This window comes from Phyllobates terribilis, unplaced genomic scaffold (genome assembly GCF_046119375.1).
Source record: "Phyllobates terribilis strain yellow unplaced genomic scaffold, ASM4611937v1 Scaffold_2__4_contigs__length_985480577, whole genome shotgun sequence".
NCBI classification, from domain to species: domain Eukaryota; kingdom Metazoa; phylum Chordata; class Amphibia; order Anura; family Dendrobatidae; genus Phyllobates; species Phyllobates terribilis.
In genome coordinates this window covers 750,668,435-750,689,017 of record NW_027362762.1, presented here as the reverse complement: position 1 = coordinate 750,689,017, position 20,583 = coordinate 750,668,435, and the positions used below count along the sequence as shown (strand labels likewise).

Sequence of the window (20,583 nt, the reverse complement as noted above, 5' to 3'; positions counted from 1 at the left end):
GTGGAAAAGCAATTTTTGAACATACTGTACCACTTTTCTCAGCGACAGCCACATTTTCTCTAAAACCACCAGACACTAAACCCAATAATTCCCCCATAAGAACAAGTGGTTGTTACCTACACAAAAGTATTATGCTGTAACAGTGTCTAAATAGCAGCACCACATAAAGCACCAACAGGGTTGCCAACAATTTTTTTCTGGACAGTTTATCAAAAAATCACGGACAGACAATATTTTTTAAAGATACATTGTAATCCATAATAAATCATTATGATTATAAGTAATACATGTCTATAGCCCATAATTCTGATATGAAGACATCAGCTGCATTCTCTTTAAATTGTAAAATGTTGATAATTGCAGTCCAAATAATGTGTATGAGTTTCTTCAGCGTCAAAGAAATCATTTTTACAGACAGGGCAAAAAAGTACCCTATTTTCACAGACTGTCCTGTAATTTCTGGACTTCTAGCAACCCAGAGCACCATACAGTAGTTAACTTAAGACTTATTCACACGTCCAATTTTTCCACATGCGAGAAAAACCGACTGATTATTCTGATCAGAGTGTGATTTAAGAGTCGTCAATTATTCTCGTACGAGAAATAAAAAAAAGAAAGTTTCTTCACTTTCTCCATTATGACAGTTTGTAAAAATTGGACCTCACTCACATGTTGGATTTTTTTAAATCTTTGACTTGCATTGCTGATTTTGATCTGACCCTTGTATCAAAATTGGACATGTCTCCGTGATTTACTGAAAAATCATGGGCAAGTGAATGGCACCATAGACTATCACAGGTACAAGTGCTATCCGCAAAAAAACACTGATAGCACTTGTACATGAAAATTGGACTTCTGAATGAGGCCTTACTGTGACCAAATAAAAGCTCCATTTGTATAGTAATCCCCTAGACTGACAGGTCTCTCCCTATGTGTGCATATAGGGAGAGACCTGGCTGTCAGTCATGGAGGGCAAGTGGGGAGAAGCCACCAGGGACCGGCCTCTTGGACTGTACATCCTATTCGCATCATCCCCAGCGGCTGCTTCAGTGTATCCAGTGAAAAAGAAAGTTAGCGGCACTCACCAATGTACATAAAAAGTTTTTCTTTATTTCAAATCTTCCTAAAAGCATTTCTGTGGCAGAGGAAGCGGGGAGAGGGGGAGAGCGGCAGGTGCAGCAGAACAGACGACAGCCGTTTTACGCTGTAGTACGCTTCAATGGGATTGACATCCATTTCTTTTTCACTCGACACACTTTTTTTCCCCCTTGTGGAACTAGTTAGCTGAGCACCTCCATACACTTCGGGCCTTGGATATCAGACCGTGTTCACATAGGAATTCACACAGGAGTTTCCCATTTGAATTACATGAGTGGCAGCAATTTTATAGGAAAACAGGAGACATGTTATTTTTTACCCTTGACAACCCCTTTAAAGAGGACCAGTCACCATATCAAATGTTTTTGCTCTTTATTCCCATTGCTCACCCGATTAATCTGACAGTTTTTTTAATCTGCCATATGGTTTTAGAGATATGGGTCTTTTTATTCAATTCTAATTCTTATATTCTTTACCAAGGAAGCATTGCTCACAGTGTAATAATGCAGATCAGCCTAAAGACCCCTCCCCAGAGGCTACTGTAAGCCACGCCCCCTTGGTAAACATCATACACATTAGAAGAAAATTAACATGACCATATCTTTGGAAACATATAGCGGATTAAAAAAAACATCAGTGGATGTAAAATAATAGGAAAAACTGGCCAATTTTGACCTGGACACATGTCTTCTTTAAAGTCTTCTCATTATTTCCTTGAATACTTTCCCAATTATCTATTTTAGGAATGCATCAATTTTTGCCAAAAAAAGAGAGTGAAAAATATTGCTCATGTTTGTGTTCATTGGGGGAGGTGTCTCCAGGTTTCTATGTAACTTTTCTGGCGTAAAAAAATGGCAAATCTTGTAGGTGGGGTTTGACTGGAGGGGATTCTGGTGTCCCAAATGATTTACTATAATTGATCTCAAATATTGTCATCATAATAGGGGAAACAAACGTAAAACTTTTCGGTTAAAAGGAAAAAATACCATAATACTCTGAAAAGGGTAAGAAATAAACAGAAGCAATTGTATACTGTATGGAACGACTGCAGGCACCTGAATGTTTTTCTCTAAATTCATTATTCAGCTGCCGAACTCCAGGTCTAATACATGATTTATTTTGCCTACTGCCTCTGAACTTGTAGCATTCAGCCTTGAACATCATCATCCTGGAATTTATGTGGATAAGATGACCGGTTCAGGTTGTTTAGGTCAGGGTGACCCGAAGACTTTTACTTCTTAAGAAAACGAATATAGTTTTACCACCTTATATAAATAAAACTAAAAAAGCTCAGCACAAGTAGCATAGACATTAGCTTTATACTTGTTGTGGCTACATATAACCTATTAGCCAAGGAATTTTTACGAATAATTTTGCACCGGGGATATTAATCCCTATTATTGGAAATAATGTGTAATATAGACATGAGGGTCCTGATTAAAAACAAAACAAAACTGTAGTACACTAGTTTGAACTGGCTGAGTTATCTATTTTTTGGCGAACAATACTGATATATGAAGATTTGGAGGACATGCTCGTGCACAGGCTTGGACTGGCCCACAGGAGAACAGGAGAATCCTCTGGTGGGCCCCTGTGGAAGAGTTGGCCACCACCCTCTTATATGAGCAGCACTTGGCACAATATAGTTGAATCACTAAGTACAGACAAAGGCAGCATCTTATTCTATTAACAATCTACCCAGTTCATTGTTATATACATTTGTGATTGAAGAAAATGTCACATTTGCATGCAGCTGAAAAGGGGGGTCTTAAATTTGGTTACTGGTGGGCCCTTGGCACTCCAGTCCGACACTGCTTGTGTACATGCATTCCTAGTAGGATGATTGAACTAGAGTGCTGTCCATTGATGGCATTGTCCATAGACAGCCCATACATACAGTGCAGACTGAGAAATCAGTAAATGCATGTGAGTAATAGCAATCTTACTGATCATGAACAAAACCTTAACACAAGATGGAGCATGTCTCACTTTCGCTTTTTTTTTTTTCTTTTTACATCAATGTACATAATCCTAATGACCATCTTTATCAATGTTTTAAAACATAGCTACTTATAATATTGGTTTAGCATAAATTTATAGTATATGCGTTTTTATGAAACTGATACATTTCATTACACTTTCCTCACTTTCCAGCTGTCAAGTACACACTCAGGATTTTCTGTGGTCTTGTGGTGTAGATTCCACAATGTAACTATGCAATTTACACTACAGTACAAGTAAATGGGTTTTAAAAATCCTATTCCCATGTTGCAGAAAAAAAATCAGCATAAGGGCTCACTCAGACCACCGTATACATCCGACAAGTGCTATCGGATAACACTCAGATCAATGTTATTCAATGGGGCAGTGCTAGTGACCAATTTTTTTCACTCACATAATCTGTCAGTGAAAAAATTTGCAGCATGTTGCAATTTCACTGTGAATCAAATGCCACTTACCCATTCAAGTCTATGGGTGCATGTAAAACATGGAACTGCACTTGAATGACATCTGAGTACAGTCTGATTTCGGCGGACTAAAACAATGGAGAAAATAAAAAGAAATTTTGTTCATCTTCTCCACACCTGTGCTATGAGTCTCTCATCTGAGAAAATCGGATCACACTATGCTGACACTCGGATCAGAGTGTCATTAGCACAATCGACCCAATTCTCTCGCATGGAGAATCTACTGTCGTGTGACCCCGGCCTGAAAGTGAGGGCACGGTGCAGATTTCCAGTCTGCATCATGCACATTCTTGTGTGGATTTTTATTGTGGATTTAACCCTATTGAGTGCTTTGTAATGGAGTAGGATGAAATTCTCAACAAAATAACCAAGTAACATGCAGATTCTGTAGCAGACGATTGGCATATTTGCAGTCCCCTTCAGACTAGACTCATTTTCCTTCTCTCAATAAAAGAGCATCGCAGGGGAATTGTAACAATATGCACATTACACACTGCCCCCATTCTGCAGTCTGTAGTCACATAAAGTGACTGCAGACTTTTCATTTCAGTCTAGATAACCCCTTTAACATTTGTGACAACCAAAAGCAGTGACTTGCTGGAACCTACAATGCAGCATGGGTTACTCTCCTGAGGGTAACTCACTTAAGCAAGATTGGCTCCTGCCACACTCACATGCTTGTGCCAAACAATCACACCTTTGTAGGCGCTCGTATACCCGTCCAAATAATTGCAACATCAAGTTCCCAGTACCAGTTATTGAACACTGATCTTTTAAAAACCCTAAGGGCAGAGACAGACTGCTGTATAACTCGTGTGAGGATCGCATCGTAAGCAAACCTCTTACTGGCTGTCTGCCCCCCTGACCTTGATAGCTGCATAGAAATACATCACGTTGTCATGCTCAGGCCAGTCCATTCAGTGCGATACAATCATCTCACGAGTTATACGGCAGTCTGTCTCTGTCCTGAGGCTACTTTCCCATGTTGAGCTTTCGATGCATTTTTGACGCTGCATGTTTTTGCTTCATCAAAAACGCAGCGTCTTACAGTTCCAGCAAAGTGGATGGGATTTATAGAAATCTCATGCTCACTGTGCTGCTTTTTAATGCAGCATAAACTGACTTGCGGTGCGTTTTTCAAATCTGCAGCATGTCAATTTCTCTTGCGGATGCACTGCGTTTTCTGTGCAGCTTTTCCCCATAAACTTACATTAAATGTGGAAATCCGCAGCAAAAAAACGCACATGCATTTTTAGTGTATTTCTGTCACGGAAATGCATCAAAAACACATGTAATCCGCACCTAAGTTTAGCAATAAAGTTATTTCAAAGCAAAAAAAGTAGTATCAAAAGCAAAGCAGCTTTATTTAAAGCATGACACACCAGAGACAAACAACGCAGCGTCAAAAACGCAATAAAAATGTGTGTTAAAAAAACGCAATGAAAAACGCAAGCAAACTAATTTAAATAATAGGTGCAGAAATTATGCAATATCAAAAACGCACAAAAAGCTCATCGTGGCAACATAGCCTAAGGTCACGTGCACACGTTGAGTATTTGGTGAGTTTTTTACCTCAGTATTTGTACGCCAAAACCAGTCAGAGAAAAAAAAATATATTTTCACTCACTGGTTTTGGCGTACAAATACTGAGATAAAAAAACTCACCAAATACTCAACGTGTGCACGTGACCTTACACTATTTATGGTTGGATTTATTATTCCTTTACATCTATAGCTATAGAAGGTACGCTAGTAGCCATCGTTCTCTAATTAACATTTGACTTTGATGAGAGTATTGTATTTCCTTCCTAGCATGCTTTATGTGCCTTGTGTACCTCATTAGAGGAACGGTTTGATGTTTGGTCACTTTGTGATCATTGTGGTGCCTTTCCCTGAGTAGTGGTGCCTTTCCCCTAGTGGCCGATGAGATTGGATATGGAAATGGAGCAAGTGAACCGCCGCAGCACAGTATATCCACACTCATTTATTTAGAATTAATTTACATTATAATTAGACTGTTCATTAAGACACAAGACATTTCTATTAATATGACTGAATAAGGGATCTCATAACACTTTGCAGGCTATTCAGTATTTTCATCAGCGTTATTTCTAGACGTGGTGATTATATATAGTGTTTATATTGTTTTATAGAAGATACAGCATTTTAATATTATTTTTGTGTCTTTCATTCAGTTATGAATATTAATGTCGCATTAAAAAACGCTGTCGAATTTTTGGATCAGTTTTATGAAAAGAGAAGATTGGTTGTAATATCCACACCTACTGCTGCTGATTTTTATTATAGGTTACAGGTGGGAACGCTTCAGGTAAAGAGAATTTTTTTATTATTATTTTGTTCACAGATCATAAGAATGAATTGAATTATAATAATTTTGTGTAATGTAACATAATAATGTATATAATCAGAAACTTCCCTCTCTGGCTGGGGTTACCATAACAAATATAATCATAGGAGACTTATTTATCCTCATAGCCTAGTCTTAATGAGGATCTGTCACTAGGTCGAAAGTGGACAGCTTTTGCTCTTATTTTATTCCTGCAGATCCCCTGACTATTCCATTTTTTTTTAAGAAATCCGCCAAACAGTTCCAGATATATGAGCCGTTTTATTTAGTGCACCTCATATGCTGATTTTTATTGTCTTTATTAAAGGGGTATTGCTCACACAGTAATTATGCAGGGCAGCCTAAAGATACGGCCCCAGAGGATCCTGTGAGAAACACCCACTTGGTAAAGACCATAAACATGAGTATATTGGGCGCACTAAATAAAAAGGCTATTTCTCTGGAACCAAATTGGTGGATTTAAAAAATAAAAAAAAGAGAAAAACAGAACAGTCAGGGGATCAATAGGAATGAAATGAGAACAAAAAGTGGCCACAGTATTTGCTGTTGCTGTGTTCTGGGGACCCATAAACAGTAAACTTCACTTAAGAAACACAGACCTTAACTTCTTCACAGCCTTTTTGGTTCTTGAGGACACACTGATTTTTTTTTTAGGTTTTTTTATTACTGTGTTCCAAGAGCCATAGGGACCAATTTATTAAGATATTTTCACCAGAATTCTAGCATAAAAAAGTCACTAAACGTTTGTGCAATGAGAGTTGAACAAAAATTTAGCGACTTTTGGCATTTTTACGCAAGTGCCGGCCAGATTCGGTGCTCACGCTGTAAGGATTCAGAAGTTTGCAGCCACATTGAGTGACTGCAAACTTTTATTAGAGAACTGGACAACCCCTTTAACTATTGGGCAACCTAAAACTCCAGTGCCAGGGTGCAAATTCATTATTTTTATTATTAATGCAAAAAAGAGAGGGACAGGTACATCTAATAATAAAAAATCTTCAAGCTTTATTCCAAATACATATCTTTAAAAATCCATACAAGGATGATGTGGTACAGGAATTTTCCATTTTCATGGAGTACAATTTTAACAGTTACTTCACAGTCTGCAATATGCACACAATGATTTCCCACCACAGGGAAAGTAGCATAGTGATGTCACCTTCCTGGGAAAAGAAATACCGTGTAATAATACAAAGAAAAGGCACACCGTGCTGTCACAGTATGAATGTATTGAGCACAACATCATAGAAGAATACAACAACTTAGTTTAGCAATCTGTATTTTAAGACTAGCGAGAAGAGATAGTCACTACTCTCACATGTGACATATTGGTAATGTCAATATATTGACTGCCTCTCTGATCTCTACATTTAGAGGACAAATCTCTTCTTTGCACTAAATAATATATAAGTATTATATCCTCCTATTTACAAACATGACTCCAACTAATACAAAATATTTGTCAGGTAAGTTCTGAGTATTCCATCTATGAATATCATTTGTGTGACCATGATGGCCCAACAATCAGTTCTGAAAAATGGAATTAGATGGCATTATCCCGAAATTGCCGTGGTTATTAGGAGAGGTGGAACATCGACACCTCTAGACTTTCTGGCATAAATAATTCATATTGCACACTTTTATCTCTGAATACTAGGGAACATATCAATGTGTTTTAATCCACTGTAAACTAATGTAATTAATAAAAGCATGACAGCCATTATTGCCCCTTTCCTCTTTTAAGGCAGGGCTAAGACGTGATCTGATTGCTTTAGAAAACACTGATTTTTTGTGCAAAGAGACCAAACAAAAAATATTGGAGAAATGTTATGTCAGTTTTACGTTTTACCAACCAGAATGAATCAATTTATGCTTCATGTATCACTAGTGCTAAATTTAACCCATCGTTTTAGGTTATCGTATTAGTAAGCTTTGTGTGATATTTCTATATATTTACTATTGATTTTCTTTTTCCTTCTAGCAAGCTCAGTGTGGCTTAGACTTAAGACATGTGACAGTCATTGAATTATTTGGTGTATATCCAACTTATATCGGAAGAATAGGGCGCAGACTACTCCCTCCTGCATTAGGACTACAGCTGAGGTATACAGAATTTTAAGTGTGTCCGTAAAAAACATTTTACATACTGAATAAGCAGCAAATAAGCAACAAAACCCAACCATGAAGCCCTGGACTGATTCATTCCTTTTATGCAAATGTTGTATCATCAAAATAACAATATGTAAGAACATACTGTTTTGTAAGGCTACGTTCACACTTGCAATGGGCATTCCCTATGTTCCATTTTTAGGAAAGGACAAATGGAATTAACGTCTAAAATGGATCAGATAAATAACAGAAGTACCCTACTGATTATTATGGGGTCCATCTTGGTTCTATTATGTATCCTTTCTAGAATAGAACAAACGTTCTATATGATCCCGGAACCCAGAGAGGCCTGTAATAATCAATGGGGCTCCTCTGCTTCTGTTTGCATCAGTTATGCAATAGGCCCTTTTTTGGACTTAATTCTGTTTGTATCTAAAAACAAAACAGCTGAATGGAATGTCACAACTACAATGAGCAAATAAATTTGCAGGACCTGCCAGCACCCCAGCTCCTCTTTTCATTAGCCAGCTTAACGCGACATAATAGGTATCTCACTCTGGAACAATGACATCACACAGACAGAAGAACAGTATATGGGCCCTTTGCAGTGCAATAGCTCATCATAATGCACAATCCCACCTGTCTTGCAGGCGGGAGGGGACCCCCTTGCATTTTGGGCCGCCGTGCTGCTGCACAGGTTGCACCAATGGTATGTCCGTTCCTGATGTCATATTAGGCCATCTGATCAAATGAGGAGTCGAGAATTAGGGCAGGCAGGAGGCAATTATCAGGACTCCTGTCTAGCAGCCACAGAATATTAACATGGCCACTGGAACATGGTCCTGCAAATTTATTTATACAAAGCTTTATAGTCGTTCTGTCACCAGAATCTCAATAGATACTGTATATATTGTTAAAAAGACCATGAGTTGAAGGGTGTTGAATCCCCACCCACAAAATCTGACTGGAGGCTATTCAGTCTCTGCCCTCCAGCTTGTGTGCTGCAGTTTGCACTGAGCACTGTGAGATTTCAACAGCAGCCGGGAGGAAGGACACAAAGACTTTGTCAGACTTTGTCAATCAGGCTAAGTGAGCAATGATTGAGTTTTAAGATTAAAAAAGCATTTCACCAACATTCTTATTTTCAAAGTAAGTAAACCAGTCTCATAAGGTCTAAAAGATCTATTTAACAAAATACAGTCTGTATTGTGAAAACATGTGATAAACCATGTGACAGATCCCACATTGTTTACTATCAAACAGGCTGTCTCTATTGTCTCTACAACTATACCACAAATACTGTACTTTTTTGTATATTCTTTACACAGAAAGCTGTAAAAGATGGCAATATGGTATTGTAGCATTGTGGCAGCAAGTCTGTCCTCAATGGCTAATGGCAATTTTTATTTTATTTTATTATCTTCTAATTAATTTATGTTCTAACTCATCTCTATCAATTTATTATTCCTCTCATTTTATTTACTCTTTTTTTATGATTATGTGCTTTTCTGATATTCCCAAAATATCTTTAATTATTGAAATAGCTAAGAGTCAAATTATCAAGAGTAACGGATTGCAAGTAAGCTCTCTGAATGGCCGTGCATAATTAATGATGTTTAAATTATTGAAATTTGAATATTTTAATGAGGCCAAGTTAAAATTTCTGGTCTCTTTGTAAAAAATAAATCTGATGTTCCTGTGTAAACAGGGGGAGAGTGGGAGAAGCAAAAGAATCAAATGTCAAAAACGAACAGATGCATTTATAGAGGTTAATTCTTTCAGTGTGGTCCTAGAGCACCAACATTGAGAATAGTTCCAGGCAAAACACCAGCAAATACATTTGTAGCCCAAAGATACCAGCTCTGTAAGAATTGTAGAGGAACTAAAAAATCATGAACATATCACCTTAAATGGAATGTGTCATGATTTTTATTAAGAATTATTAATTATATCCTCAATTATTTTTAGAACAAAATAAAATGCATTGTTTTAACTTTTTTTTTTTTTCAGTTTTTCTGCAGCCACTGGAGGTTGTCAATTTTATTTGCTAGTGTGTAAGTGTGTTAGCAGGACACTTACACACTGCAAATACTGCAGCCACAAAGCATAGGAGACTGCGGACTGTGTCCGACCACATTTCCTATATTATGGCTGCTTCAGCTCATTTTATTGCAGTCCAGCACTATGAGCTACAATTTTCCCTGCCATTACTCCCCGCTACTTATTGTTCAACCGTGAGCCACAACTGAAGGTCCTAGCACCAGAGCACTGCAATGGTGGTGAATACAGTTTAGCCAGCCTGGAATAGTATTACTAATGCCAGGCTACCGATCTACCAGGACTACGCTATGGAGGCCAACCTGTGCTCACCGCTACTTTCACATATGACCTAATGGCTCTATTTATTAGGGGTAAATGATACTTTATGAATACATTGGCTATTACAGTATGAATTTCACATTCCCTAATTATTTATTTAACTTATGCACCTTATTTAAATAGGATTTAACTGAATTAATGAACCAGTAAGACTATTTGTATTGTGTGAACTTTTGTGTGTACAAGTATATAAAATTGTGCATACGGACCAGTTATCCTCTATGATAATCTTGCTTGGAGTGCTCCTTTGCTACTTTTTTAATTGTTTTTTTTTTATTAAATGTGCATAATAAAGTTTATTTATTATGGTAGTGGAAGTGGCTGTTCCATGTATAATTGTTAGTGACAACTGCACCAAATAGAAGTTTGTGTTCACACAGAAGCTGTGTGGCTTTGGCCATCTATGTAGGTTCTATTCAATGTACACAGCGCAGTAACCAGTGGCAGAGTCCTCTGTTCTGATGCGCTTTGCAGAAGGACGAGTTAAAGCCTCATTCAGATGTCCCTGCATCACAGACATCTGATGAGGCTTTATACTGACTGAGCAAAGCTCAGTGGTCAGAGCAAGAAAGTAAAAAAAGAAAGTAAAAAATAAAAAGTAAAACTAAATTGTAATCATCCTCCTTTTACCCATTCAAGAAGCACTCCCATTAATTTGTTAATTCCACAGGTCTGTGTATAAGTGTACTAGCTATTGAACCCGTTCTACGCCTGGGTGGCGAGCATTTTTATTGGTATATGGTCTCCCATGCTGGTATGTGCTGCCCCATTCCTGGTATTTGTGCAGCCCCCATCCTGTCCCCACCATCCTATCCTGGTATGCATGGCACCCCTCATTCCAATCCTGGTATGCATGGCACTCCTCACCCCCAATCCTGGTATGCATGGCACCCCTCACCCCCAATCCTGGTATGCATGGCACCCCTAATCCCCAATCCCGGTATGCATAGCACCCCTCATCCCCAATCCCGGTATGTATGGCACTCCTCATCCCCAATCCCGGTATGCATGGCACCCCTCATCCCCAATCCCGTTATGCATGGCACCCATCATCCCCAATCCTGGTATGCATGGCACCCCTCATCCCCAACCCTGGTATGCATGGCACCCCTCATCCCCAATCCTGGCATGCATGGCACCCTTCATCCCCAATCCTGGTATGCATGGCACCCCTCATCCCCAATCCTGGTATGCATGGCACCCCTCATCCCCAATCCTGGCATGCATGGCACCCCTCATCCCCAATCCTGGTATGCATGGCACCCCTCATCCCCAATCCTGGTATGCATGGCACCCCTCATCCCCAATCCTGGCATGCATGGCACCCCTCATCCCCAATCCTGGTATGCATGGCACCTCTCATCTCCAATCCTGGTATGCATGGCACCCTTCTTCCCCAATCCTGGTATGCATGGCACCCCTCATCCCCAATCCTGGTATGCATGGTACCCCTCATCCTCAATCCTGGTATGCATGGTACCCCTCTTCCCCAATCCTGGTATGCATGGCACCCCTCATCCCCAATCCTGGTATGCATGGCACCCCTCATCCCCAATCCTGGTATGAATGGCACACCTCATCCCCAATCCTGGCATGCATGGCACCCCTCATCCCCAATCCTGGTATGCATGGCACCCCTCATCCCAAATCCTGGTATGCATGGCACCCTTCTTCCCCAATCCTGGTATGCATGGCACCACTCATCCCCAATCCTGGTATGCATGGCACCCCTCTTCCCCAATCCTGGTATGCATAGCACCCCTCATCCCCAATCCTGGTATGCATGGCACCCCTCATCCCCAATCCTGGTATACATGGTACCCCTCATCCCTATCCCGGTATACATGGTACCCCTCTTCCCTATCCTGTTATGTATGGTACCCCTCATCCTGGTATGCATGGAACCCCTCATCCCTATTCTGGTATGTATGGTACCCCTCATCCTGGTATGCATGGCACCCCTCATCCCCAAACCTGGTATGCATGGCACCCCTCATCCCCAATCCTGGCATGCATGGCACCCCTCATCCCCAATCCAGGTATGCATGGCACCCCTCATCCCCAATCCTGGTATGCATGGCACCCCTCATCCCCAATCCTGGTATGCATGGCACCCCTCATCCCCAATCCTGGTATGCATGGCACCCCTCTTCCCCAATCCTGGTATGCATGGCACCCCTCATCCCCAATCCTGGTATGCATGGCACCCCTCATCCCCAATCCTGGCATGCATGGCACCCCTCATCCCCAATCCTGGTATACATGGTACCCCTCATTCCTCATCCTGGTATGCATGGCACCCCTCATCCCTATTCTGGTATGTATGGTACCCATCATCCTGGTATGCATGGCACCCCTCATCCCATTTCTGGTATGTATGGCCTCCTCATCCCAGAAACCTGGTATGCATGGCACCCAAACCCTCATCCTAGTATGCATGGCACCACTTATCCTTATCCTAGTATGCATGTGACACGCCCCCTGGGCCGTGGGGTACTCGGTGCCGGGCCTGTCTTTGCTAGGGGAGATGTCACAGTGGCGGTGACCCAGTCCGTGACCCAAAGCGGTCAATAAAAGGGGATTATTTACAGGGGATTTATATTTCTTGTATAGAGTTTGTGACGCCACCTGTGCTATGCGGCTAAAGAGAGCTGCCGCTGCGGAGCAGGTCCTCTGGTGCTGTTGTTAATGCAGCAGAGTTGGTTCAGCTCTCCTCAGGCAGAGCTTAGCTCCAGGGCAGTGCAGATGTTGCTGTTATGGAAGTAGCAATCATGGTGCAGTGCAGTGCAGGGGGTGATGGCGCAGCAGTAATAATTCACAGAGACAGTGGGGTGCAGTCTTCCGGATTTACTCACAGTTCTCACTTTGCTCCTGGTTACAACTGCAGATCATAACTTCCCACATCATCCTGTGCTTACTCAGGGAGGGGTTCAGCAAACCCTCAGGTACCTCCGGAGTACATAACGGGACCCCCTTCTGTGTGTTCCTTCTGGCCGTCTCCCTGCACCTCACACCCAGTGTCCCAATCCAGTGACCGCGGATCTTGTCGGGCGACGTCTTCTCTGTCCCCTGGGTCCTCTATGGCCACCTTTTCGGTGATATAGATGTGGATTTTGGCTGCAGCACCTGAAATGCTGCACCCTCCGGTTACCTAGTTGAATATTGCAATTCTCACTAGTTAGGGGCCGGTCCCCTCTGCGACCTGATCCCTCCACCGCCTGGTAGATTCGGGCGTACGGGTGGCCTCCAGCGCTGGCCATACCCCTGGGATCCTTTCTTCACACCTGGAGCCTTCTCTCTGCTCCCGTTCCTTCCTCCTCTCTTTCTCCTGGGCCTCCTCACTCAGGCCCGCGCTTCCCCTGAGCAGAGCTCCTGCTCCCAACTCCTCCTCTGACTCTCTCTCACTTCTTCTTCTGACTGGCCCCTTCTAGATGGTTCCATCCCTTTTTATATCACTTCTTACTGAGCTCCCTTGAACTTATTCCTCCACCCACACCCACTACATGGTTCCCCCTCCCTTGGTTCCCCCCACTCCAGCCAGGGACAGGACTCAGCAGAGGAGCAGCGCATCTTGCCCCTCCTGCTGGTCTGGAGTCGTGTAGTGTTGGATGCAGGTGTTAGGGTCCCGGGCAGTACTCCTTCCTTACCTGAAAGTGAGATACCACACCTCTGGGTGAGATGCAGTACCTCTGTGGTGACTGAACCCTCAGGGGCACCACACATGGTACCCTTCATCCCTATTCTGGTATGCATGATACCCCTCATCCTGGTATGTATGGTACCCTGCATTCCTATTCTGGTATGTATGGTACCCCTCACCCCCCAATCCTGGTATGCATGGTCCCCCCACCCCCCAATCCTGGTATGCATGGTCCTCTCACCCCCAATCCTGGTATGCATGGTCCCTTCACCCCCCAATCCTTGTATGCATGGTCCCCTCACCCCCCAATCCTGGTATGCATGGTCCCCTCACCCCCCAATAATGGTATGTGTGGTACCCCTCATCCTGGTATGCATGGTCCCCTCACCCCCCAATCCTGGTATGTATAGTACCCCTCATCCCCCAATCCTGGTATGTGTGGCACCTCTCATCCCCCAATTCTGGTATGTGTGGTACCCCTCACCCCGCAATCCTGGTATGCATGGTGCCCTCACCCCCCAATCCTGGTATGTGTGGTACCCCTCATCCTGGTATGCATGATCCCCTCACCCCACAATCCAGGTATGAATGGTCCCCTCACCCCGCAATCCTGGTATGTATGGCCCCCTCACCCCCCAATCCTGGTATGTGTGGCCCCCTCACCCCCCAATCCTGGTATGTGTGGCCCCCTCACCCCCCAATCCTGGTATGTGTGGCCCCCTCATCCCTTTCACACTGTACACACATACAAAAAAATAAACACTTATACTCACCTTTCTTCTCTGTGCTCCAGCGCTGCTGTGTCCTGTTCTGCCGGAGGCCGGGGGAGGAGTGCGGCGCCGGAGCACCACGCTGTCCGGCGCCATTTTGCTGAAGATACACTGTAAACGTGTCCTCAGTAAAATGGCGCCGGATAGCGCTATGTGCATGCGCCTATCCGACGCCTCACTCCTGCCCCGGTCTCCGGCGAAGAGAGGCGCCGCGGCAACGCTCCTCCCGGTCAGGTAAGTATGTAAGTATGGCACCGGAGATCGCGGCATGCGTTCAGTGCCTACATATACCGCGATCTTCGGCGCCATACACACTCCTCTTACCTGTAACAGCTGGATGGGTGATTCTGTCTGGAGCCAGACTGCTCGTCGCGCATGCGCAGTCTATCGAGGCTTCAGACTGAAACACGCATCTCCCGTTATATTATAGATGTAGTGTAGTTTAAGTGTATGAATAAACTTATGGATTGCCATCTTCACCTGGTTCCCAACACTGCTACTGTCCTCTTCTCAAAAATGAAAGCATTGGTTCCATAGGCTTACAAGGTAGTAGCAACTTCTGTCTCACGCACAGACCCCAGTATGATCTGTCTGGTTGCAATCACCATCATATGACTGAGAAGAGGTGCTGGAAACCAGGTGAAGACTCTGATCGGTGAGTATATCAATACACTTCCATTGCAGTACATACAATTTTACACAGGTTTAAGGAATGAAAAAATTAATGGGAGTCCTTCATTAAAAATAAATGAAAAAAATAAACATAGCTGGTATTGTTGCATCTGTAAAAGTCCAGTCTATCTAAAATTAAAAATCTATTAACCCTTACAGTAAATGCCATAAACAGAAAAATGATCAAAATGTTTGAATTGTGGTTTTTCCTTCCTAAAAAATGAAATAAAAAGTGATCAAAACTTTGTATATACCATAAAATGGAATCAATAAAAACATCAGCTCACCATGCAAAAAATAAGCTCTCGGATATCTCTATTGATGGAAGAATAAAAACAGAATGGGTCACTGAAAATGGTGCTACAAACCAATATTTTTCTTAAACTGATTTTTTTCACAACATTAAGGTTAAAAAAAAATCAATACAAGTTTGGTAGTACCGTAATCATATTGACCACAAAAATCATAATCATTGGCCATTTTAATCATACAATAAACACTGTAAATAGCCTCCTCTCGATAAAATGGAGGAATTGTGTTTATTCACTGAATGCTTATATTGCACTGTGGGAAGGGACACCATTTAAAGTTTCACAAAAAAGCCAGAATCAGGTGTACTCAGTGACGTCCACATCTCAGTATTACATTGCAATCATTAACAAGATATCTCGGCACTGAGATTCTGTACTCCATCCTTCCTTATCCTTTTGTAAGCTCCCAGAACAGGAGGAGAAAGGTGATATCAGACACATTGAGCAGATCCTGCCCATATTTACTGCAGTCGTAATGCGTGCTAGCAGAACACCGGATTTTCGTGACATAATGATTGGTTATAAATTGACAGAACTGATGTTCTACTTCACATTAAAGGATTGTCTGGTTTTGAAAAAAACAAAAAACTCTTTTTTCTTTAATCATCCACCACAAGACCAGCTCTGAGTCTGCTGCTGATCCTGGTGTTTGTTATTGTCTGCAGTGCTGATGTCATGTCGAAAGCGCTGCAGCCAATAACTGAGCTTAATGGCTCTGAGCGGCTTGTGTTATCAAATCAGACGAAGCTGAGGAACTCAATTATTGGCTGCAGACGTGACATCAGTGCTGCAGACAATAATAACCAACACCAGCTGCAGTGTCGGAGACTCAGCAATGGACCTGGGGAGGGTGATGAAGCACAGCTTGTTTGTTTTTAAACAAAATGCAGCTAAGGAAGAGCGGTTTTCCGAATCCTAAAAACCACCTTAAGGTGAGATCTTTGTGTTAGATTATATACACAGTCAATGTGACTTGTTGACTGTGCACATAGTTATGTTTTATACTTGTTTTATCTTTGTATACTTGATTTGTACTATGTTACTAGTTATACTTCATGATGTAGTAATTTTCATGTCCTTAGATTGCTCCTAAGAATACCAGAAAGAAAATTTCAGATGGTCGTTCTGGATAAACATGGTGTGGACAAGGAAAGATACGCCATCCCTATAAACAATTCAGATCTTTTTACACTCATTGATGCCTTCCCTCTTCGAAGAGATGAGATGACGTTTCAAGCTGAAGTAGGACACACGTGTAACTGATAGACATGTATTGGACAATTTGGAATAAAATGATGGAGAGCTACTGCTGCATATACCTGCTGTACAGAGAAATTCATCTTTATATATGTTGGCTCTTTATTTCACAAATGCATGATCGTGTCAGATTTATTGGATCCATTATTATTTCACTTTGGGGGACTGATCCTGAAATATTGCAGTTTTCACACTTGTCACTTATCCTCACGATAGACACACACTTTCTCTTCTGCATTTTTCAGGAGTCATATCATTACTATCATTGGCAGAATTACAAAGAAAACTAACACTTCCATTATGAAGCTGGAGGCAGATCAATAACAATAGGTGATGGTTACAGCTCACCTCCTCCCTCTCCCTGTACACTGACCTCTTTACAATTTGTGCCTAGTACAATCCCCATAGAGGTCAGTGAATCTGCATAAGTGGCCATCAATAGTAGGTACGGATGTAGTAATGCCAGTAACACAGCAATTACTTAACACTTTGTGTACAGTTTTTTTTTCATTAAAGGGTTTTTTGCAAGTTCAAGAATAAAAATTGCTCAAGTCAAGGTAAATGGTATTTAATAATAAAAAAAAAACACTTTACTCGCCTCTAAACTATCTTTTTTCTGAACTTGAAAAATTCCTTTTAATGAATACAAGTCATGTGACTATTTAAATATTTGTACAATTTGGGATTTTCTTGAGGACACATTTTTATATATGGCAATAATGAAAGCTTTTAATAAAACATTTTTATGCAGAGATGCTATTATATATTATATTGTGGAAGAGAAATATAATTTTTTTTCTGTGGATAATAAAATAATGGTTGCATGCACTTCTTGTTGTTTTGCTTTTTGCATAAAAAAGTACTATTGGATTTTAAAGGATACCTATTTACAAAGAAAAGTAAATGAATTCTCATATTAAACGTAATGGTTGCAGGGAACCTTGCCAGCAAAAATATGATTATTAAACCATGAACAAAATGCTATAAGGCTCACAAAAATGTCTGCATATGCTCCCTGCTGAAAATGGCAATTTTAGTTTAATGGAAGATGCAGAAAGGGAGGTGCCCCAAAATGTGCATATATACAGAGATATTCAGTACAGACCAAAAGTTTGGACACACCTTCTCATTTAAAGATGCTTTTGTATTTTCTTGACTATGAAAATTGTACATTCACACTGAAGGCATCAAAACTATGAATTAACACATGTGGAATTATATACTTAACAAAAAAGTGTGAAACAACTGAAAATATGTCTTATATTCTAGGTTCTTCAAAGTAGCCACCTTTTGCTTTGATGACTGCTTTGCACACTGTTGGCATTCTCTTGATGAGCTTCAAGAGGTAGTCACCGGAAATGGTCTTCCAACATTCTTGAAGGAGTTCCCAGAGATGCTTAGCACTTGTTGGCTCTTTTGCCTTCACTCTGCGGTCCAGCTCACTCCTAACCATCTCAATTGGGTTCAGGTCTTGTGACTGAGGATGCCAGGTCATCTGGCGTAGAACCCAATTAATCTCCTTCTTGGTCAAAAAGCCCTTACACAGCCTGGAGGTGTGTTTGGGGTCATTGTCTTGTTGAAAAATAAATGATGGTCCAACTAAATGCAATCTGGATGGAATAGCATGCCGCTGAAAGATGCTGTGGTAGCCATGATGGTTCAGTATGCCTTCAATTTTGAATAAATCCCCCACAGTGTCACCAGCAAAGCACCCCCACACCATCACACCTCCTCCTCCATGCTTCACGGTGGGAGCCAGGCATGTAGAGTCCATCCGTTCACCTTTTCTGCGTCGCACAAAGACACGGTGGTTGGAACCAAAGATCTCAAATTTGGACTCATCATACCAAAGCACAGATTTCCACTGGTCTAATGTCCATTCCTTGTGTTCTTTAGCCCAAACAAGTCTCTTCTGCTTGTTGCCTGTCCTTAGCAGTGGTTTCCTAGCAGCTATTTTACCATGAAGGCCTGCTGCACAAAGTCTCCTCTTAACAGTTGTTGAAGAGATGTGTCTGCTGCTAGAACTCTGTGTGGCATTGACCTGGTCTCTAATCTGAGCTGCTGTTAACCTGCAATTTCTGAGGCTGGTGACTTGGATAAACATATCCTCAGAAGCAGAGGTGACTCTTGGTCTTCCTTTCCTGGGGCGGTCCTCATGTGAACCAGTGTCTTTGTAGCGCTTGATGGTTTTTGCAGCTGCACTTGGGGACACTTTCAAAGTTTTCCCAATTTTTCGGACTGACCAACCTTCATTTCTTAAAGTAATGATGGCCACTCGTTTTTCTTTACTTAGCTACTTTTTTCTTGCCATAATACAAATTCTAACAGTCTATTCAGTAGGACTATCAGCTGTGTATCCACCTGACTTCTGCACAACACAACTGATGGTCCCAACCCCATTTATAAGGCAAGAAATCCCACTTACTAAACCTGACAGGGCACACCTGTGAAGTGAAAACCATTTCCGGTGACTACCTCTTGAAGCACATCAAGAGAATGCCAAGAGGGTGCAAAGCAGTCATCAAAGCAAAAGGTGGCTACTTTGAAGAACCTAGAATATAAGACATATTTTCAGTTGTTTCACACTTTTTTGTTAAGTATATAATTCCACATGTGTTAATTCATAGTTTTGATACCTTCAGTGTGAATGTACAATTTTCAAAGTCATGAAAATACAGGAAAATCTTTAAATGAGGTGTGTCCAAACTTTTGGTCTGTACTGTATATATATATATGGTGGCCGTGCCCGGTGTCTGACGCTGCAGAGGCACATTTCAAATAAGGGACACGTGGTTGCGGATGTACAGGGGTTAAACGTCGTTTTCATTACTACTGTCCCCTCTCTGATGGTGTGCAATGTGGTCGACGTTGCCCAGGGTGTTTGTGCAGAGGTAGACATGGGGTTTAGAGAAGAGGCAACAAGAGGAGACCAAGGTAGGTGTGCTTTTCAAACAGATGGAACTTTTACTTGTTGTTTAACACAGCAAAGAAGGGATTACAGCCACAGATGGTACAGAGCAGACATGCGCAGATGACATGGTTTCTCAGATGGACGTTTAGCGAAAGATACAGGGAAAACAGCAGATGAGAGGCCCGACATTCAGCAAGTGTGAATAGAGCCTATCCTGTTCTCCAAACTGACATGATAGAGATCCTCTTCTATCCACTGGGTTGGCATTCCTCAGCAGAGCCCTGCATCACTGCTCGCTCTAACTTTCTCCAACATGGAGGACCACTCTCCAGGCCTGTACTCCTTGTGCGTCCATGTCCATGGCGTAGTATCTGGTAAGCTAGAGGTGCTGTGCAGACCAGGGAATTCCATCTGTCTAAGGGTTCTAGTCCTCAGGATATCCCACGAGTGTTCTCCAGTCAGTCTATCACTATCTGGCCAGCTGAAAGGGGAAGGATGAAGGATCCCCTCACATGTTCCTCCTCTCTGTTCAAGGTGTTTCTTGCTATTATGCAACTCTAGACCTCCCAGAATAAAGCTTGTATCTAACTTTTGTACACC

General features: G+C 41.8%; 1 protein-coding gene across 3 annotated transcripts in view; it reads left to right on the top strand.

Annotated features, from left to right (window-relative positions):
* The window catches only part of SRPX (sushi repeat containing protein X-linked), a 152,051-nt gene extending 134,151 nt beyond the window's left edge, over positions 1-17,900 (top strand). For all 3 annotated transcript variants that reach the window (XM_073667288.1, XM_073667287.1, XM_073667290.1), the window contains 3 exons: positions 5,762-5,895; positions 7,916-8,037; positions 16,898-17,900. In XM_073667288.1, coding sequence (XP_073523389.1) covers positions 5,762-5,895; positions 7,916-8,037; positions 16,898-17,078 — 437 coding nt within the window. In that variant the 3' untranslated portion in view covers positions 17,079-17,900. The remainder of the gene's footprint in view (positions 1-5,761; positions 5,896-7,915; positions 8,038-16,897) is intronic.
* Positions 17,901-20,583: the final 2,683 nt, after the last annotated feature.